The sequence below is a fragment of the Mobula birostris genome, chromosome 2 (genome assembly GCF_030028105.1).
Source record: "Mobula birostris isolate sMobBir1 chromosome 2, sMobBir1.hap1, whole genome shotgun sequence".
Classification (NCBI taxonomy): Eukaryota; Metazoa; Chordata; class Chondrichthyes; order Myliobatiformes; family Myliobatidae; genus Mobula; species Mobula birostris.
Window position 1 is genome coordinate 112,660,154 of NC_092371.1, and position 23,073 is coordinate 112,683,226.

General features: G+C 40.7%; 1 protein-coding gene across 1 annotated transcript in view; it reads left to right on the forward strand.

Moving 5' to 3' along the window:
• Positions 1-23,073, forward strand: part of cdc40 (cell division cycle 40 homolog (S. cerevisiae)) — a 139,580-nt gene that overhangs the window by 108,225 nt on the left and 8,282 nt on the right. The window contains exons 13-14 of the mRNA XM_072246415.1: positions 13,735-13,811; positions 20,490-20,634. Coding sequence (XP_072102516.1) covers positions 13,735-13,811; positions 20,490-20,634 — 222 coding nt within the window. The remainder of the gene's footprint in view (positions 1-13,734; positions 13,812-20,489; positions 20,635-23,073) is intronic.

Below are 23,073 nucleotides of genomic sequence, written 5' to 3' on the forward strand. Positions count from 1 at the left end.
TCCCTCCATGGATACAGTGACCTGCTGAGTTCCTCCAGTGTTTTGTGTGTGTTGCTCAGAGTCTTTTTTTGCTAGGGTGGGGGTGTTTAAATCTAAGAAATCACGGACCTGAGGTTAGAGAGCATAAACGTAAACATTTTTCATACCCCTCAACTATCAGGCTCCTGAACCTAGAGGGTAACTTTGGGGTTAACAAAAGGGTGATGGTCATATGGCAGTTACAATTACAGTGCTTAAATCAGATATAAACAGGTACTTGGATAAGAAAGCAGTAGAGAAATACAGGCCTAATGTGAGCAAATGCGATTAGATTTGCAATATGGTTGGCATGGATGAGTTGGACCAAAGTGCTCACGACTGTAACATACAACTCAATGACTCTAAACCTAAATCAAAATAATTGATGGCATGTAATTAAAATAAGTAATCTATAATAAATTTGTATTTTTGTAAACCAAAAGTATACATAAAACTATATGAACTATAAATACAAATTGTTTGCTTTTTGTGTGAAACATTGAGTTTTCCCAGGAGTCATTTCAATCCATGTCACTTGTAAACTTCACCTCTGGAAATTCTTTCTTAGTATCATATTTATTTAATGCATCTTAAATGTACAATTTGATAATGGTAATTAGTAAATGTACAATTTGATAATGGTAATTAGTTTCCTATTAGGACTGGTCAATTGATGCATATACCATCACATGAGTATCAAATGAGCTTAGTTTGGATTTTAAACTGATTAGTTCTGTTTTATAGAATTACTACAATCAGAATTAATGGAAAATTAACGTTTATAGTGGGGGAAAATCTTTCATTTTACTTTTATGTGTTTAGTTAATATGTTTCATTAATTAAATGTTGTGCAAAACCATTTGAATGCTTCCCTGAGGCTTTCAAATTTCACAAACACTGTTTTATTTTTATACTCAGATATATTTTAGTATACATTATGAAAGCTAATTAATATATAAACTTCTTAACACATTCAAACAAAAAAATGCATACAAGTGTCATGTTTTCATGTTGATTTGAGAGGGAAAAAAATTACTACTTACACTGAATTGGATCTGTCACGTTACTGTGTTGCCTTACATTATGCAATGCAGACTACTTCCATGTCTATTTGACCTCCATGGTCTCTTCCTGGCTCATCAAAGCAGTGTTAAGAAGAGTTATTACAGTAGGAGTGAGTTTCCCTAGTTTTAGTATTTTGTGTGCCTGTTTGGCTTCGTTGATGGTTGATGTGAGTCAGAAAGCTGTAGGTTAAAGGCTCCACCCTAAAAGTTTTATTAAAAGTCTATAAACAGACAGATGGGAGTACTGCATCATTGGAAATATTTTATTTTGGATAAGATAATCAAGCATTTTGCTATTTGTCAAAGATTCTGTGGCTCTATTCAAAATATTAGGAAATTTTACACGTCTTCCCCATAAAGTTAACATTACTAAAGAAGTCAAATAGTTCCATTTGTTACTGTTTGTTGGACTGCTTGACTCAAAATTAACTACATATTTAACTCTAGTGACTGTACTTTGTAACGTTGTGACTTTGAAGTGCTTATTATTTCACTGAAGACATGGAAGGTGCCATATGAATACAACCTTGTTGTTTCCTTATAGGAAGCAATTTCTTCATGGCTAAGGACCAATTGGATATTGCTCATACAGTATTTTGTAATGCCGTGAACTAATATATAAGTGCAGGTTTTCAGAGTATAAGCACAATTCTCTGATTTTGGAAAATCCAAACTCTCAATGACCTTCACTGACTTCTTGTTGATCACACTTTTAACATCTGTTCAACCTGTTTTGGTGTCATGATTTCTTTTAAATGAAAAAGCCTGAGATTTCCTGATGTTTTCTCAGGACGAGGAAATTTGATTTTGGTTGTGGTTTGGAGCAACTTTTAAAACTGAAGTTCTGGACTATGTCCAGATATTGTGAAACATGTAAGTGTGTGACCTACACACAGACATGGATGCCTAAATCTGTCTGTCCATTCTGTTGTTGATCTTCATGTGGAAATGCCAAAAACCTGCCTTCTCGGACTTACGGAAAAATGTGATGGGAAATTGCCACTCGGGTCCTTTGCCAGGCCAGATCTGGTGCAAGATTTCAGTCCCCATTGATTTCAGTAGGGATTATAGAGCATAATTTAGTTTAATAGTGTGATGTTCTTAGGAAAGGAATCCAGATTTCTATTCTAGACAGCTGAAGGCATGAACACTAATAGTAGTGCAGTTAAAATTGAAGATGCACAAGAGCCTAGAACTAGAAGAGCATGGAGATCTTAAAGACTGAGAGAGCTGGAGGATGTGTCCATTTTATGGAAGCCACTAACTGCACCAAAGATGTGATCCTGAGTGACATTTTATCTCCCATTGGGAGCTTGCCTTGCATCTACTTCAGGCTTTCTTCGGCAATGTTTCTAGCTTTACACGAAATGTATAGTGGACCTTGAATTAGGTTGGAATCATAGAAAACTACAGCACAGAAATGGGCTCTTTGGCCTATCTAGTCCATGCCAAACCATTTAAATTATCTAGTTCCATTGACCTGTACCTGGACTTCCATATCCCTCCCAAAGCTATCCAAACTTCTCTTAAATGTTGAGGTCAAAATCACATCCACTACTTGTGCTGGCAGATTGTACCACACTCTCACCACCTTCTGAATGAAGAAGTTTCCCATCACGCTCCCTTTATACGTTTCACCTGTCACCCTTCATTTCAAATGTGTTTTTATTGTGAAGCAATATCAGCTTAACCACAACCGACAATGTCCTAAAGCAGACATCCCACCTCTCCCGGAACTTCTGGGAGTCTCCCGCATATTAATACTGGCTCCCTGATGCCCGCAAATTATATACAATATCATGGAAATCAATTTTTTTGAGAGTGAGCGAGAGAAAAGCAAGAGAGAGAGCAAGCGAGAGCACGAGCGAGCGAGAAAGCAAGCGACAGCGCGTGAGCGAGAGAGAAAGCGAGAGTGCTTGAGAGTGCACAAGCGACCACGAGAGAGAGAGAGCGAGTGCGAGAAAGCAAGCGACAGCGCGTGAGCGAGAGCGCTTGAGAGAGCACGAGCGACCACGAGAGAGAGAGAGAGCGCAAGCGCGCCATGGCAGTGTTCCAAAAAAATATAAAACGTATGTCACCCCAGACTACACTAAAGTGTGCCCCTGCCTAATGGGGGTCAAAAATAATGACTGTTGCTCGCTGCACTGTTTGCAGCAGTGACTTTTCTATTGCCCATGGTGGGTTAAGACTGTAAAAGACATGTTGAGGTGAGTTTAACAGGTGTCATTCATTCATTAGCATAGCTAACATTATTTAAACTGGCTGGCCAGCTGCTAAGGAGCTACTCTATTGCAGACATCCCACCTCTCCCGGAAGTCTCCCACAAATTGATGGTGCTACCTCCCTGAAATGAGTTTTTGCAGGGTGGGATGTCTGGTAAAGTACAATGCTTCTTTTTTCTTTCTTACAACAACATAATGAAAATCAAATGAATGTATGTATAGTGAACAAGCAAAAAGCAAAGGAAACCCTACCACCCCATCTCCTTTCCCCTTCCCAGCCCTTCCCTCCCCTCGCCCCTCCCGTATGTGCTGTTTAGGTCCTACCGCCCCCCACACTTAGTTCAGCTGTCGGTCTCTTCTAAATACAACAGTAAAGGTTGCCAGATTTTTTCAAATTCCTTGAGTCTGTCCTTGATAACGTATCTTATCCTCTCTAGATGCAGAGTATCCATTAATGCAGCCAGCCATTGTCTGAGTGATGGAGTTTCCTCCTTTTTCCAGAATATCAGTATGAGTTTCTTTCTATTAAGTATGCCATAGGTCAGGAGTTGTTGCTGGGTAGCCTAGAATTTATTTGACCTCGCAGAAGTTCCAAAAATTATTAAAATGGGGTCTGGTATTATCTGAACCTTTAGTACCTTTGATAGGACCTCAAATATTTGCTTCCAATACTCTTGTGTCCTGGGACATAAAGCATAACTACGTAACAAATTTGCCTCCGAGGACTTGCATTTCTCACACATTGGGGACACCTCTGGAAATGTTTTATGAATCCTTACTTTTGAGTAATGCAGTCTATGTAGGATTTTAAATTGTATTAAACAATGCCTGGCATTGATGGAACAGGAGTTAACATACTCCAAAGTCTCATTCCATATAACCTCCTCTATCTCTGTACCCAACTCCTTTTCCCACTCTTTTTTAAATATTATCCATTGTTGTATGACTCTTATTTTGTATGGCATCATACAGATAGGTGATGATGTGTTCTGTCCCTAAACGTGATCTTAAATGACTAATTTATCAGGTTCTGCCATCTCAAAACCAGAAAGATGTGATCTGGTCTTTTTTGCGTCATTTTGGCAGCTCCAGGACAAATTTGGATTGCAAAAGAGTAACTTCTTCAGGTATCTCCAGCTAAGACACTATATGATACCTGAAATAGTTACTCTTTTGCAATCCAAATTTGTCCTGGAGCTGCCAAAATGACGCAAAAAACCCTTATATGTATAAGTCTCCAATGCTGCATATCCCTAATTCTCGCCATGCATCAAAGGCCCCATCTGTACATGAGGGGATAAAAGAGTCACCTGTCACCCTGAACCCATGATCTCTAGTTGTAGTCTCACCCAACCTCAGTGGTAAAAGGCTGCTTGCACTTACCCTATCTATACCTCTCGTAATTTTGTATACCTCTATCAAATTTCCTCTCAATCTTCTATATTCTCAGGAATAAAATTCTAACCTATTCAATCTGTCCTTGTAACTCAGATCCTCCAGTCCTGGCAACATCCTTGTAAATATTCTGTGTACTCTTTCAATCTTATTTACATCTTTCCTGTGGGTAGGTAACCAAAACTGCACACAATACTCCAAATTAGGCTTCATCATTGTCTCATTCAACTTCAACATAACATCCCAACTCCTGTACTCAATGCATTGCTTTATGAAGGCCAGTGTACCAAAAACTTCCTTTACTAGCCTATCTACCTGTGCCGCCACTTTCAATGAATTACAGACCTGTATTCCCAGATCCCTTTGTTCTACCGCACTCCTCAGTGCCCTCCCATTCACCGAGTAAGACCTACCTTGTTGGTCCTACTGAAGTGCAATATCTCGTACTTGTCTGCATTAAATTCCATCTGTCATTTTTCATCCCATTTTTCCAGCTGGTCTAGATCCCCCTGCAAGCTCTGATAGTCTTCCGTGTTGTCCACCACACCCTCAATCTTGGTGTCATCGCAAATTTGCCGATCCATTTAACCACATTATCATCCAGACCATTGATATAGATCACAAGTAACGGACCCAGCACCAATCCCTGTGGCACACCAGTAGTCACAGGCCTCCAGTCAGAGAGGCAACCATCTAGTACCACTCTCTGGCTTCACCCACAAAGCCAATTTATTACATCATCTTGAATGCCAAGCGACTGAACCTTCTTCACCATCCTCTCATGTGGAACCTTGTCAAATGCCTTGCTGAAGTCCGTGTAGACAACATACGCTGCCTTACCTTCATCAACTTCCCTGTAATTTCCTCGAAAAACTCTTAGTTTGACACGACCTACCATCCACAAAGCCATGTTGATGATCCCTAATCAGTCCTTGTCTATCCAAATACTATACCGTTAATTATATAGTGCGCTTTATGAATTCATGTTACATTCTTAAGATTATTTTTTTCCCATCCCATCTCGGATTTGATGAATCTCCCAAGTACTATTTTAAGAATACAAGGCAACAATAGAAGGATGGTAGATTTGGTCTGTTCAGTCAAATATTATAAGCTTGCCAAGATTTTTTTTATACAGCTTCTGGACAGCTGGATTGAATTGTAACATACATAGTCAGTTCCGTGTTATCCATACTTACATATAGGAAGTAGAAATATTAGATGTAAATATACAAGGGGGGGGTCTTGAGTTAGAAAGTGCAGTGTATGAGAAAGATTTGGGCGTCCTGGTTGACTCATCACTACCAACATCCAGACAATGTACAGAAGCGATTAGGAAGGCTAATAGAATGTTGAGCTATATAATGCTCAATGGAGCTCAAGCCTAGAGACATTCTCCTTAAGCTGCGAATTGTGCTTGTGAGGCCACACCTTGAGTACTGTGTACAATTTTGGTTTCCATATTTCGTGAGGGTTGTGAATGCACTGGAGAGTGTTCAGAGAAGGGCGACAAGGCTCATTCCAGGTCTGCAGGGTATGAGCTATGAAGAAAGATTGAAAGAATACAATACTTTTAGCCTAAGTAGATGTAAAATGAGAGGAGACATGATAGAAGTGTTCAAAATCATTAAGGGCATAAGTAAGGTGGATGCCAGCTAGTACTTCAAAATTAATCCATCATCAAGGACGTGGAGACTGGTTAAGAGGAAATTTCAGGCTAACATCAGGAAGCATTTCTTTACACAGCACGTTGTGGACACATGGAACAATCTACCTACGTGTAGTTGAGAGTAGTACCTTAGAGACTTTCAAATTTAAACTTGATAGTTATTTCAAAACACTATATGAATAGAAATTTGGCAAGCTTTGTTGGCCTGTTCTTGTCAAAAATGTCCTGACGTTCTACATCCCAGGAACGAATTTGAGACTTACCAAGAAACAGTCATAGGTCATTCAATACTTCTAGCTTCCAATATTTAGCAGCGGTATTTCATGTAATATAGTTCTTGACTTATTATTGTATAACTTTGATGTCAGTGTTCAAAAACTTTTATTACCCTTGCATGTCAAATTAATTTGTCGCCACGGTCAAATTAAGATTACGTCTCTTCCAGTAGGAACATATTCTACTCTGCATGACAACCCTGAAATCAGTGACTCCCAATATGAGCCATTGCTTATTGTATTGGTAATTTTGTATTAATAATAATATAGGTAATAGCCACATTGATAATATAATATTTGTAGAACACTTTTCATATAAATCATGTAGTTCAAAGTGCTTTACGATGGGATAAAGTGCAAACATGAAAATAGAAGACAAAATAATGTTAGTTAAAAGCAAGGTTAAAAAATGGTTTTTGAGCTGGTGTTTAGAAGTATCATTTGCAGACATCCCACCTCTCCCGGAAGTTCCGGGAGTCTCCCGCATATTAATAGTGGCTCCCTGATGCCCGCAAATTATATACAATGTCCCGGAAATTGATTTTTTTGAGAGCGAGCGTGAAAGAACATGCGAGAAAGAGCGAGACAGCGAGAGCAAGAAAGCAAGCACAAGTGAGAGCGACCGCAAGAGAGAGCGAGAGCAAGAAAGCAAGTGAGAGTGACAGCGAGAGAGAGGGCAAGGAAGCAAGTGCGAGTGAGAATGACTGCGCGAGAGAGAGAGCGCGAGAGAGTTCCAAAAAAAGTCAGAGTGGCAGAGTGTTCCAAAAAAAGAAAATATAAAGCGTACGTCACCCCAGACTACGCTAAGTGTACCCTTGCCTAATAGGGGTCAAAATAATGACAGTGTTGCTCTCTGCACTGTTTGCAACAGTGACTTTTCTATTGCCCATGGTGGGTTAAAATGTAAAAGTTGTGTTGAGGTGAGTTTGACAGGTTTCATTCGTTCATTAGCATAGCTAACGTTATTTAAACTAGCTGGCTAGCTGCTAAGGAGCTACTCTATTGCAGACATCACACCTCTCCTGGAAGTCTCCCACAAATTGATGGTGCTACCTCCCTGAAATGAGTTTTTGCAGGGTGGGGTATCTGCATTTGAGTCTGCATCCTTTATAGTTTTAGGTATTAAGTTCAACAGTTTAGGAATGTAGTTCAAAAAAGCTGACTCACTAATTTTCTTTACCTCTTTTAGCTTTGAGGCCAGCTAAAAGTAATTCAGTTTTATCTTCGTTTAGTTTTAGGGATTATTGCTCATCCATTTGTTTATTCCAACTGTACCAGAAGTCAGAGAAGATGGGGTGTTATCGTTGTCAGGCTCATCTGAGATGTACAATTGTCTGTCATCTGTATAAAGTTGGAAATCTGGATGAGTACTTGAATCGCCAATGCACAGAAAGCTATGAGATTCATACAGATGGGTACTTAATAGAGCGCATGGACAGTGGAGAGGGCAAGGGCTATTTCCGTAGTGTTTGACTCCTTTACTACTTGCATTAATAGACTGGTTCGTGTTTGTGCAAAACGTGGAATTAAAATTTAAAAATGCCTGAAGACGGGTCTTCAACAGGAAATGTTAACTCTGTTTCTAATTCCACAGACTGTCTGACCTGCTGAGTGTTTTCAGCTTTTTCTGTTTTTATTTCAGATTTCTGTTGTCTGCGGGTTTTTAATTTACATGTTTGTACTAAATTTCCTGGCAAATAGTGAACTCTTTTCTTTATTGAGAACATAATCCGAAGGCTGAAGTGTTTCAAAATGTTTATTTTACAATTCTCAACACATGAAACAAAATTGCCAAGTTATGTGTGTGTAACAACGTTTGGGTTTCCATTGAACAAAATTGGTAAAGTTGAACTGGTGAAGTTCCCAAAGATTGGAAAGTTGTTTATGAATGTAGCAAGGACAAGCCAAGAAACTACTGCCATTCAGCCTGTCATCATTGGTGGGGAAGATACTGGAAGGAATTCTGAGGGACAGGATCTAGCAGTGTTTTGAGTAGACAGAGTCTGATTAGGATTTTGTGCTTGGAAAATGATGCTTCTGTTACTCAATATGTTTAAGGCCCTGTCCTTATTTCAAAATCAGAATTGCTTTATTGCCAGTATGTGAAGCATACCAGAATTGATTGTGGTTCTGTGCCATGCATAAAACACAGCACAATACCATAACAGACAACACAATAGCAACCAGCAATTTACAAGACAATAGTGCAAAGTCATGAGCGATCAATAATTAGCAGAACGGTCACATGCAAAAATGTCAATAATCAAACTTAAATAAATGTGAATGTATGAACAGACTCAATAACTATCAACAGAACAAGGAGAGCAGGAAAGGCCATTTAATGGATGTTATTCAGAGATGTTTAGGGTTTTACACCCGAGTGAGTTTTGTTGAGAAGTTGGATAGCTACAGGAAAGAAGCTTCAGAGGTGACATGTAGTCCTGGTGGTGATGGACTTGCAGTGTCTCCCTGATGACAATTTGATGAATGGATGACTGCTAGGTTGTGTGGAGTCAGCAATAATTTTATCAGCTCTTTTCATCGTTTTGGCAATGAACAGGTCTTTTAATGTCAGTAGCTAACAGCCAATGATCTTCTCCACTGAGTGGACTACTTGTTACCTGGTCTTGGAGAGGGAGGAGGCGACAGAAAACCAAAAGGTGATAAAGGTGGTTACAACACTCTCAATGATGACTGAGTAAAACTCCATCAGGATATGCCCTGAGATGTTAAGTTTCCAAAGCTGACTGGTTTCCAAAATGCATCACTTCATACCTATCAGAATTAAATTCCATCTGCCTAACTTACCAAAAGAAGAAAATCAAATGCCCTCTTGCTGTGTGATTACAATAACAGGAGTCAAGTAACATGTTACTTTGAGTTGTTTGTCACTGCTGTAATGAGAACATAATTTAGGTCAAGATATTTCAAATGACAGAACTGTGGGAAAATATTACTTGAGATGTGTTACATAAAATGTAGAGATGGATTAAGTTAGTACTTAGACTAAGAATAGTTTGTTTTTCAAGAATGTTTCAGAATCTTTCTGCACAAGCTGCAGAATCCTAAGTAATGACTATTGTGCCAAGCTGAAGGGAACCAGATGGTTGAACAGAAAATCATGGGCAGCTCTGAAATACTTGGAGAAAAAAAATTCACAATATGGTGCTATGATTCTATATCATCTCCTATATTATAATGAGAGAATACATCTTTTTGAATTATATTTTGAATCTATCTAGTTGGAGAACTTTTTTTTAAACTGTTTTGCAATTCCATTGTTCATACATCAGCTCCTCTTGCTGTGAATCCGATTCAAAGAAGTATTTCCTTTTAATGAAATATCCACTAGTCTATGCATTTTAATAAATGGCACGCAAACACTGCCCTAAGCTAACACGCATGCATTACCTTGTTTCTAAGTCATTGGTCAATAATTGAGACTATTCATAGAGCTCAAAGCCACAGCCAATCATAGTGGCAAATTTCATATCTGATTATTGCTGTAGTGACTCAAAATGCCCTTTTGCTGATCAGCCATCCAAATAATTTTTTTTGTTCCATAGACCATGGAGTTTTATTTTTCTCTTTTTATCAGAAATGTATAAAGTGATTCAGTTCAATGTGACCTCAGGGAGTGAAATTTCACTTGGAAGTTAAATTATTTTGCCCTTGTTACTATGTACTCACAAACACATTTTCTGGAAGGTCTAGTATGTATTGTATATTAAAACTAGCATGCTGTAGTTAATCCAGAGGCCCATGGAGATGACCACTCTAATGGAATACACATTACAATGAGAATTGGGCTCACAGAGGAAGCCAACCTGAAGCCCCATGATCACAGATCTTGATGGATAACAAGGAGATCTTTTATGTTACGTGTGGAGACCCAAGCTATACAGAATCAGGAGTTTTGAGTGATGTGGAAGGCTTTGATACTGACTACAGATTTGATGTTTGTAGAATCGTTCAGCATAGAATCAATCCATTTTACCCAACCCATCCATGCCAGCCATGACCATAAGACGTAGAAGCAGAATTAGGCCATTCAGCCCATCGAGTCTGCTCTGCCATTCCATCATGGCTGATCCTGGATCCCACTCAACCCCATACACCTGCTTCTCACCATATCCTTAGCTTCCTGATCAGTCAGGGTATCAATCAACTTCCACCTTAAATATACCCACGGATTTGACTCCACCACAGTCTGTGGCAGAGCATTCCACAGATTCCTGCCCCTTGGCTAAATTAATTCCTCTTTACCTCTGTTCTAAAAGCTTGTCCCTCAATTTTGAGGCTATACCCACTAGTTCTGGATACTCCCACCATAGGAAACATCCTCTCCACATCCACCTTATCTAGTCCTTTCAGTAAGTTTCAGTGAGATCCCCCTGCATTCTTCTAAGTTCCAATGAGTACAGGCCCAAAGCTGCTGAATGCTCCTCATATGTTAACCCCTTCATTCCCAGAATCATCCTCGTGAACCTCCTCTGGACTCTTTCTAATGAAAATGCATCCTTTCTGAAATACAGCCCCCAAACTGTTGACAATACTCCTTTGTGTGGTCATAATAATCTGTTCACCCAGCATTTGATCCGTAGAGCCCTCTGGGTATGTTATGTACAGTAATATGCAAAAAGGTGTAGGCACAAATATATACAGCTACATATACAAAACTTTTGCACAGTACTTTAGTAATTTTATGTATTGCACTGTACTGCTGCAGTAAAAAATAACAAATTTCATGACATATGTGAGTCGATAAATCTGATTCTGAGTTGACCTCTATTGTGAACTGAGAGTGGGAAGGGGGCAGGGAGAGGGGAATCATGGTTGGGAAAAGGAGAAGGGAGAGGGAATGGAGCAGGAAGTACCAGAGAGACATTTTGTAATTGTCAATAAACCAATTGTGTGGAATCAAATGACCTTGCCTGGTGTCTCAGGGCTGAGGGTGTCTGCACCTACCCGGCACTCCTTCTCTACTACCTGTCCCACACTCCGTCTGTCCGCACTCCACCCTCGCCATTCCCAACATCCTTTGCTCCCACTGGGTTTACAAACTCGCTGTCTGCTCCACTTTGACAAATTCATGTAATTCATGGAAGTCTCAGGCACTCTGGCTATGTATATGTGCCTAAGACGTTTGTGCAGTACTGTACCCTTTCCTCAGATATGGGAGCACTACCACTGAGATGAGCTGGCAATAGGAGTAGTGACGATGAATAATTGAATACAGAGGCAGATGTATTCTGGCATGTATTAAATGCAAAATAATTGATTCACCACCCCCTTGTGTATGCTTTGTGATTATGGGCTGGTTTCCTTCCAACAGCGGCTGTTCAGTGGAGATTTGGTAGAACTATTCAAAATCATGAAAAGTATTGAAAGAGGAAATAGGGTGGAATTGTATTGAGACAGCAGGGTACTTTAATGCGAAAAGGGACCTTTCGTGCCATGAGGAGAACAAAGATTTCACCATCAGCTATGAATCTTGAATGCACAGTTTAAAAGAATGATGATCATAAGTGCAATGATAATGTTGAAAACACAATTGTACCGTGTGTGGAGAAAAATTGTACAAAGCTACAAGGGAAGAGCAAAGGATCGGACTAATTGGATGCCTCTTTCAAAGAGGTAGTCACATAATGGCCTCCTGTGCATCTTTATTTGAACTGTGAGTTGGTAAACTCTAATTTGCAGTCCCCAATGTGAAGTACGTCTTTCCCCTTTCACTCCTGATGATGCCATTACTAAGCCATTTGTGGTCAGTTCTTCTAATACATAATGGAGTAATATTGATAAAGGTTAACACCTAAAATAGCTGCAGACTTGAACTTGTGTCTTCACTCATTCAAACTAAGTGCTTCAAAAATTCATAGAATAATTTACAAAAGAAATATGAAATTAATCCAATATGTATAACTTCCAACAGTGCCTCAGTATTGTAATGATTTTCTGCTTTTGTTGATGTGAATCGTGCAGATGATATGATCAAATTGTGGAGATGGGTTAATAGTAATAGACTTGTACAAATTTCATCGAATATGTATTATAAAGGAATTATAAACATGAGGAAGTTTGCAGATGCTGCAAATCCAAAGCAACACACACAAAATGCTGAAGGAACTCAGCAGATCAGGCAGCATCTAAGGAAATAAATAAACAGTTGATGTTTCAGGCCATGACCCTCCTTCGGAACTGGAAAAGAAGTCGTGGCCTTTTACCTCTTCTCATCTGCCTATCACCCCCCCACCCACCCCCCGGGGTCCACTCCTCTTTCTCTTATGGTCCACTCTCCTCTCCTATCAAATTCCTTCCTCTCCAGCCCTTTACCTTTCCTACCCACCTGGCTTCACCTATCACCTCTAGCTATCCTTCCCCCACCCCCCCCATCTTTTTATTCTGGGTTCTTCCCCCTTCTTTCCAGTCCTGAAGAATATCTTGGCCCGAAAACGACTGTTTATTCATTGCCATAGATGGTGCCTGACCTGTAGTATTTTGTGTGTGTAAAGGAATTTATCAGTTTTGAATAGGAGCTCCTGCAGACCCAAGCAGCTGTTGCTTTGAACAGTTTCAGTTGCAGAGAGCTTTTTGGCATTTATTTCTTTGGTACAGCTGTAACCATTCTCGTGAGATTCCTAAACATGGTTCTTTATTAAAAATAAACACTCCAAGGCGCTTACATTCTTCTTTGCCCCTTACATTGAAGAAAAAAAATCACAGTAGTTCTGTGCTAAGATGTTCATCATCTGTTTGAAATGCATTCTTTCCTTTCATGGTGTGGTTTATTGTTGAATGTAATCTTCAACTCAATAATGTATCTTTGTTTCCTTTTGCCTCTTTATAAAGCGTTGCTGCATTTAAAAATGAAAAAGCTATTGTTGAGATGTCCTCTTAGAGCTTTTCATTTCATTTATTCATCACCCTTGACAGTTTGGATTTTGTGTGAGCACACATTTCGTGCTTTTGAAGTATTTCGCTCTCTGCACCTTTGGAATTCCAGTATGAATTGTGTGAACTTCAACAGAAATGTGTTTCTCTCCCCACCCCCACACACATTTTATATGCCTGTGTTTTTATTCCTATAGGGATATTCCTGTGGACTTCAAATACATTGCTGAGCCAAGTATGCACTCCATGCCTGCAGTGACATTGTCACCCAATGGTGAGTTTGTATAATTTCTGAACCTACCTTGCTATCCAGCACATTAAGGCACAATCTCACTTCAAAGCAACTATACTATGTTAGTTTTGGTTGATCATAACAATATGATTCTGTTAATATAGTAAAAATAGTCATAATCATACTTTATTGATCTCGAGGGAAATTGGTTATTGGAAATTTCTGGGAAAATGCCCCAGAAAAGTATTATAACAGCACTTTCAAACAAAATTTCACACTAATCCCCACAGAAATGTTGGGGCAAATAGCCAAAGGGTTAGTGCAAGATGTAGTTTTAAGGAATTTCTTAAGGATTGAGTTTAGGAGCTGAGAGATAATGTTGCAGCTATGTGGGACCCTAGTCAGACCCTACTTGGAGTGCTGTGCTCAGTTCTGGCCGCCTCACTACAGGAAAGATGTGGAAACCATAGAAAGAATACAGAGGAGATTTACAGGGATGTTGCCTGGATTGGGGAGCATGCCTTATGAGAATGGGTTGAGTGAACTTGGCCTTTTTCTCCCTGGAGAGACGGAGTATGAGAGGTGACCTGATAAAGATGTATAAGATAATGAGAGGCATTGATCGTGTGGATAGTCACAGGCTTTCTCCCAAGGCTGAAATGGCTAGCACGAGAGGACACATTTTTAAAGTGTTTGGAAGTAGGTACAGAGGAGATGTCAGGGGTAAGTTTTTTTTACGTAGAGAGTGGTGAGCGCATGGAATGGTCTGCTGGCAATGGTGGTGGAGGCAGATTTGATAGGGTCTTTTAAGAGACTCCTAGATAGGTACATGGAGCTTAGAAAAATAGAGGGCTATAGGTAACCCTAGGTAATTTCTAAGGTAAGGACATGTTCGGCACAGCTTTGTGGGCCGAAGGGCCTGTATTGTGCTGTAGGTTTTCTGTGTTTCTATGATTAGAGGTAAATAGATGTGGATGTTTAGAAATGGAATTGCAGAATCTGGGAATGGAGGCAATGATGGAATGATCAGGAGAGTAAAAGAAACTATGTGAGAAATACAGAGAATTTAGAGGATATTTGGTTGGAAAATATGTCTGTCAATACAGGTGATGGATGAATAAGACTTGGTGAGAGTTAGGACAGTGGGTAAATAAGGTGAAAGATGGACACTGGACCAAAGAACAATTCAGGTAGGTCAGGTAGAGATGGTGCTGCAGAAAGGGAATCAAGACCAAATGTAGTGTTCAGCTGAAGCATAAAGGACAAGAGATACTTCGACCCAGGATTTATGTCTGCAGTGATCCCCATTTTGTGTTCAAAACAAAAACAGCAAATACTGGACTTACTCTCCAGGTCAGGCATCATCTGTAGGTAGACAAACAGAAGTATCAGCTTAGATGAGTGATCTGTCATCCGAACTAGGAAAAGTTAAAACTCAAATGTGTTTAAAACTGCAGAGGATGAGTTTGGGTGGAGGAAACAGAAAAAATGTTTATGATGGGGGGAGATCAAGAGGGAATAGGTGACACAACAGGCAGTGATGACAGAGAGATGATGGTTAGGGTTTTTCGATCACAGTTCTATCTGAAAGAGATGTAAATTAATGGAGATGAATGGTGTCAAAGAAAAGGCTAAGGGGAAAAGAAAGCAGTGTTCGTCTGAAATAAAAGAAAATCCTGCAAATACTTACTATTCTAGCCAATCCTGATGTAAATCAGAAGTGCTGCTTACCTAAGGCTTTTGATCTCATTGTGAAATCCTGAGGGCAGTAATGCAGTGGTCCCCAACCACCAGGCCGTGGACCGGTACCAGGCTGCAAAGCATGTGCCACCGGGCCACAAGGAAACGATATGATTTGGCGATATGAAACGATATGAGTCAGCTGCACCCTTTCCTCATTCCCTGTCACGGCCACTTTTGAACTTGAACGCACGCGAGGTCGTTACGCACGTGTCATCCATGTCAGCGTGGGAAGATGATCAACTCCTCGAGCTTGCAAATGCAAGCGGGCTGAAAAGTATATTTGACATAACATCTCTGCCAGCATTCTGGATCAAAGTCAAGGCTAAATATCCTGAGATAGCCACAAAAGCACTGAAAACTTTGCTTCCATTTCCAACATATCTCTACGAAGCGGGGTTTTCTGCAATGAATACAATGAAAACTAAATTGCAGAATAGACTGGACATAAGGAACCCCCTTCAAGTATTGCTGTCTCCCATCACCCCTCAATGGGATCGTCTTGTTGCAGGAAAACAAGCCCAGGGTTCAGCAATGTAATGATTTTATATGTTCATACGAGGAAAATAGGCGCTGTGTGTTTAATATCCAAACGTTACTTAAAATGTTATGATGCGATTGACTTACAAGTGACTTATAATTGACATCACTATATTCATGTGAGGAAAATATGCACTGTGTGTTTAATATTAAATTCATTAGGTAAACCATTTTAGAAACAAATTTGAGTATATTAGCCACTTATAAGTGACTTATAAGTTGACTGATCACCTATATTCCGGTTGTGATTAACCCCGCCCCCCCCCCCCCCCCCCCCGGGTTGCCAACTGCCCTGTATTAGCCGGGACATCCCGTATATTGGGCTAAATTGGTTTCACCCATAGAGGACTGCCCTTGTCCCGTATTTCCCCTGCTAAGGTAGAGCATTCCTATGAAACCTTTCATGCTGAAATGGCGTAAAGCGAAGAAGCAATTACCATTCATTTATATGGGAAAAATTTTTGAGCGTTCCCAGACCCAAAAAAATAACCAACCAGGTCACACCAAATAACACATAAAACCTAAAATAAGACTAACGTATAGTAAAAGCAGGAATGATATGATAAATACACAGCCTATATAAAGTAGAAATAATGTATGTACAGTGTAGTTTCATTGAACAGAATCGCCAAAGACCATTTGTAGAAAAAAATCGGCATGCCTAGGCGCACATCACGCTTGCGTACACAGGTGCCCGCTCAGGGCTTCATGTTAGTCTTTCTCGGGGTAAACACAAGTGTCCCGTATTTGACTGCTACTCTTGTCCCTTATTTGGGAGTGAGAAAGTTGGCAACCCTACCCCCCCACCATCCCCCGGTCGGCTGGTCCGCAAGAATACTGTCAATATTAAACCGGTTCGCTGTGCAAAAAAGGTTGGGGACCCCTGCAGCAGGTGCTTCATCAGGGAGGTGCTGCTGTTCCTCGAGTGTACATTGGGTCTAAAATGTTAAATTTTAACAGGTGGAAAGTTAAAATTGCTTTAATTCTCCGTCCCGCTCACACACTTCCTTTTTTTCTCCCCCTCCCTCTCCCCCTCCAGATGCAGCCTGGCCCGCTAAGTATTTCCAGTATCTTAGTTTAAATTTCCAGCAACTGCTGTGTTTTGTAACATTCAGTTCCAACATTTTCTTCTCACTCTTTCCTCTAATATTCACCTCTTTTTGTGTACACCTCGAGTCAACTCAGCAGCAAAACAACAATCCTTTACTACCTCCCTCAGCCAACACATCAACACGTCTCATTCAGTCTCTCAGTCCCCACCGTCACACACATTCTCATTGTTCATTCACTTCTTTCCTTTCTCTGCAATTTGATTTTGAAACATGTTTGATTTCCCTGGTTCTGATGAGAGTTCATTGGCTTGGAACATTAACTCTCTTTCTCCTTCCACTGATGTCACCTAATCTATTATTTCCAGCACCTTATGTTTTTTGTTAAAGATTTGCAACATCAGCAGTTGTTTCCTTGTTTTGTCAAGTTTATTGTCATATGCAGAAGTACATGTATGCACAGATGGAATGGAAAACATACTTGCAGCAATATCACAGGTACAGAGCATCATATGAGCAGCATTCACAAGGAAAACATAAATAATGCACAATTTTTACCAAAAAAAGACACATTTAGAACAAAAGGAAGTCTATTGTAGTGCAAAGTGATCTCAGTATTGCTAAACTGTGATGATTTGGGCTTTGCTAGTTGATTCATGAACTGAATGGTTAAAGCAGCTGTTCTTGAACCCGGCTGGTATGGGACTTCAGACTTGTATACCTCCTGCCTGATGATAGTTGTTGCAAAAATGGCATGTCCCAGATGGTGGGGATCTTTGAGTTTGCACTTTCTATAACTAGTATTAATGGTGGGGAGGGATGTGCCTGTAATGTATATTATTTAAATGTACAGTGAATTCCGGTTAATTGGGATACATTTTGGTCCAATTAATCGGCTGCCCTAATTAGCCAAATTGTCATAGAAATAGTTAAAAAGGTATAAAGAAAAGACAAACTGAGTAACAAATTATGCATTTAAATAAAAGAACAAATTAGAAGACTTCAATGGTACAAAATCAGTGCAGATATCTAGTCAGATAACAGACTGCCTTCATACAATGCTATTGACAAGTTCATCCTCCAAATCTTAATTTTCATTGTATCACTCAAGATCATTGCCAATATCTTCAAATTCTTTGTAATTCCTATCTTGATGAAGTAGTGAAATTATTTCGTCTTCACTTCCAGCTGTTTCTGGCATCTCCAGGCCTGAATATGCTTGAAAGTGCAGTGAGCAAGACAGTTCGGAATTGTCCTACTGCTTAGTTCGTGCCAGCTATCAGTAACGAAAATCACTACTTTTTGCACACAAGCACACATAACTGATGCTAATTTAGCTGTGTACATACATCTATTGATGCTTCTGGACACATCTTCAGTGATGTTCCTGGAATCATCGGGTGTTTCGGGTCTTTCAACATCGTACAACCTCTAGGTGACCCAGCCAGGGCTGATCAGACCCCAGCTTGTGTCCAGATGGCTAGCTACATATGACTCCACGGCCCCCCTCTTTTGAGCCACAGCCATCTTGAGGCCTTCTCTGCTGCATCGGTGGTACTACGGATGGCTCTCCTCTTCCTCTCTCCCTCGATGCCCAAAATACTGAAGGCTCTAACTAAAGAATGGGCTACGAATCCCCTATAACCAACCTCCACTAGGAGACACCTCGCTCTCCATCCAGCCTGCTGACAGTTGCTGACCAGTCTTGGAGAGCTTCCTTGCAAAGGCCTCCTCCAAGCTATCTTCCCATGGGACTGTCAACTCTAGCAGCACCACTTGCTTAGTAGACTCAGACACTAGGACAATGTCTGGTCGCAGGGTGGTGGCTGCGATATGGTTGGGGAACTTTAGCTGCCCTTCGAGGTCCACCAACAGCTGCCAGTCCCTTGCAGAGGTCAGAATGTCTGCAGATGTTCTTTTGGCAGGTATTGGCTGCTCCCCAGCTCTGACAAAGGCAATGGTCTGCTTGGAGGGTCGGGACCGCTTCGCCCACTCAACTCCTGCGCTGACGGCTTCAGCGATGGTCTTCAGGACCTGATCATGCCTCCACCTGTACCGTCCCTCACCAAGTGCCCTTGCGCAGCCGCTGAGGATGTGCTCCAGGGTTCCTCGCTTGGAGCACAGTGGGCACGCAGATGACTCTGCCTTGCCCCATGTGTGCAGGTGTTCACTCTAAGCATGATACAGTGTCTAATGACCACAGAATTGCGTGCCCTTAACACTAGCTAGAATCTCTTTGGCAACAGTCTCCGGCCCCAGTTAGGCGGCACAGTGTGTCAAATAAACAAAGGGAATCCCAGCAATTTTCTCGATTGCTTTTTGTTCTTTAAGATTTGTCCCAAATACGCGGCTGTCCCAGTTAATTGGAATCCACTGTATTTTGCTTCTTATTTTCCTAAGGAAGGATTTGAGGAATAGGAAAGTTTGGTAGTTGGTTGCAACTGGAATTTCTCTGGAGTACAGTCTGATGGTTTGGTAGATGCTAGAGCATCATCACCATTGAAAAGAAAGAATTATGGTTTGACCAGTTTGCATTGGCAGCTTATACGAATGTTTCGGTTATGACTGAGAATGACAAATGGAGAGACAAGGTGTTTTACTGTAAATGTACTTTATTGAAACCAGAGGCAAAAAAATTAACTGTTCTTACACAAGAATCTGTTGCCTAACCTGATAGGGTAGCTGATACTGTTCCTTTAAAAGACAGATCAGACTTAAATATCTTTGCAAATCATTGATTGTTTGTACCACAATTTCAACCATTAAATCAAAAATTATTAACAAACAAGAGAAAATCTTCAGATGCTGGAAATCCAAGCAACACACTCAAAATGCTGGAGGAACTCAGCAATCCAGGCAGCATCTAGGAAAAGAGTACAGACATTTCGGGCAGAAACCCTTCGGCAGGAATCGAAAATTATTATTATTATTGTGGTTAATGCCACTTCTGAGCAGAAAATCCAAAATGTTGTCCAGGTGAATTAATTTTAGATTAAAAATGTAATTTTTTTTTTCTCCACCTCACAATCCCTCTCTCTACCCACTGTCCCTACATGGTGAGTTCTGCTCCCGTACCTGTGCTTGTAATTAATGTTGGAGAGAGCTGTACTAGGTTAGCCTAGTTAACATCCTGTTTTTCCTTCCTGCAAGGAAGAAACTGTCTTGTGAACCTGACAGGATACAGATCCTCCCTGCAGACTCAGTACATGTTCCATTGCTCAGTGTGTCAGGAAGTTAGTTCAGCAATAAGAGCTATTTCCTTAATATAAAAAGGAGGTGGTAAAAATCTCAGATACTCCTGAATCTGAAATCAAGCTTAAATTCTAAAAGGGAATTTATAGAATGTTTAACTGTTGTACAAACTAGATTATTTTTCTTTTTTTTGGTGTAGGAAAATGGCTGGCGTGTCAATCGATGGATAACCAAATTCTAATCTTTGGAGCTCAAAACAGATTCCGGTTGAACAAGAAAAAGATCTTTAAGGGCCACATGGTGGCAGGTTATGCTTGTCAGGTGGATTTCTCACCTGACATGAGGTAAGTTGCTTCGTTGTAAATTTTTGGAACACTGAATTCTGATTTTTTTTGTTACTTTTTAAATGGTCCTATTCAACTCTAGTACTCTCAACTTATCAAGGTGAATGAATACATCTCCAACAATGCTCAAGAAATTCAGTGATATTCATGGCAAAGTCCTCATGGAGGTGCGGCAAATGGTAAAACTGATCAACTACAGCAGTGCATAGGTAGTTTAGCAAACTGGGCAAATGAAATTTAATACAGAAGTGTGAGATAATCCTTTCTTGTGGAGGGATAGTATAAGCTTAACGGCAGAAGACGCACAAAAGACAGCAGATGCTGAAATCTGGAGTAACAAACAATCAGCTTTAGGAACACAGCAGGCTGAGCAGCCTCTGCGGGAAGAAAGGAGTTTTGGGTCCTCATGTAGGGTTTTGACTTGAAGTGTTGACAGTTCTATTCCTCCCACTGATTCTGCCTAACCTACTGAGTTTGTCCATCAGAGAATTTGTTGCTAAATGTAATCGCAGGTTTCTAAACGATGTACCAAAGGACAGATATTCACAACCTGAAGCTGACAGGACATATTGAGAAAGTAGTTAGCAAGCAGTATGACATTCTGCACTTCAATAGAGAGGTTCAGAATAAAAGCAAGAAAGATTTGTTGAACTTTTATAAATCTGTGTTAGGCCACCACTAGAGTAGTACATCTTTTGCTGGTCATTTAATGTTAGGAAGGGTGTGTAAGTCCTTGAGAGGGTGCCAAAATTTATCAGACTATTTCCATGGACAACAGATTGTCACTACAAGGTGAAGTTCGTAGAGTCATACCACACAGAACCAGGTCCTTCACCTTCAGCCCAACTGCTCCATGTTGATCAAGATCTCCCATCCAAGCTAATCCCATTTTCCACCATTTGACCCAGAACCTTATAAAATCTCTTCAATCCATGTACTCCACCTGTGCAACTGTCTTTTAAAGGTTGTGCTGTACCAACCTCAACCACTTCTAGCAGCTGATTCCAGATAGATATCACATTTTGTGTTAAATATTTCCCCTCTCACCTTAATCCCTTTTAATGCTTGATACCCCAACTCTGGGGGGGGCGGGGGAGACTGGGTGCATTCACCCTAGTTGTGCCCCTCATGATTTCATACACCCCTCCGAGGTCATCTTGCAGTCTCCTGTGTTCTAACGAATAAAATGCCAGCTGTCCAGCCTCTCCCTCAATTCAGTCCCTCAGCTCCTGGCAGCATCCTTGTAAATCTTTTCTGCAATCTTTCCAGTCTTTCCTTACATCTTTGCTACAGTAGTGCAACCAAACCTGAACACCATACTCCCGTGTGGGCTTATCAGCATCCTGTAACCTGCTCCATGACCCCCCATCTCTCATACGGGATGCCCTGACTTTTGCCAAGAGTATCCTTCACCACCTTGTCTCCACTTCCAGAGGACCACGTACCTGAATTCCATAAGATCATTAGACATAGGAGTAGACTATTCGGCCCATCAAGCCAACTCCACTATTCAATCATGGCCGATTTATTAACCCTCTCAATCCCATTCTCTTGCCTTCTCCCTGTAACCTTTGATACCCTGACTAATCAGGAACCTCTCAACCTCCACATTAATTATGCTCAGTGACTTGGCCTCCGCAGGCAATGAATTCCACAGATTCACTATCCTCCTCGTCTCTTTCCAAATGGACATCCCTCTGTTCTGAGACTGTGCCCTCTGGTCATAGTCACCCACTAAAAGAAGCATCCTCTCCACATCCACTCTATCTAGGCCTTTCAATATTCAATAGGTTTCGATGAGATTCCCCACTCATCCTTCTCTCCTGCAACAAGTACAGGCATAGAGCAATCAAATGCATCCCAAATGTTAAAACTTTCATTCGCAGAATCATTTCTCGTGAGCCTCCTCTGGACTCTCTCTAATGTCAGCACATCTTTTCCTAGATCAGGTGCCCAAAGCTGCTCACAATACTCCCAAGCGTGGCCTGACGAATGTGTTACAAAGCCTCAGCATCGCATCCTTGCTCTTAAATTCTAGTCCTCTCCAAATGAACGCTAACAATGTATTTACCTTCCTTACCACCAACGCGACCTGCGAGTTAACCTTTACGAAATCCTGCTCGAGGATTCCCAAGCCTCTTTGCCCCTTTGATTTTTTTAATTTTCTGCCTATTTAGAAAATAATCTACACCTTTATTCCTTCTACCGAAGTGTATGACCATACACTACGCTATATTCCACCTCCTACTCCTTTGCCCATTTTCCAACCTGTTCAAATCCTTCTGCAGACTCCATGCTTCCTCACCTATAGAAACATAGAAAATAGGTGCAGGAGTAGGCCATTCGGCCCTTTGAGCCTGCACCGCCATTTATTATGATCATGGCTGATCATCCAACTCAGAACCCTGTACCAGCCTTCCCTCCATACCCCCTGATCCC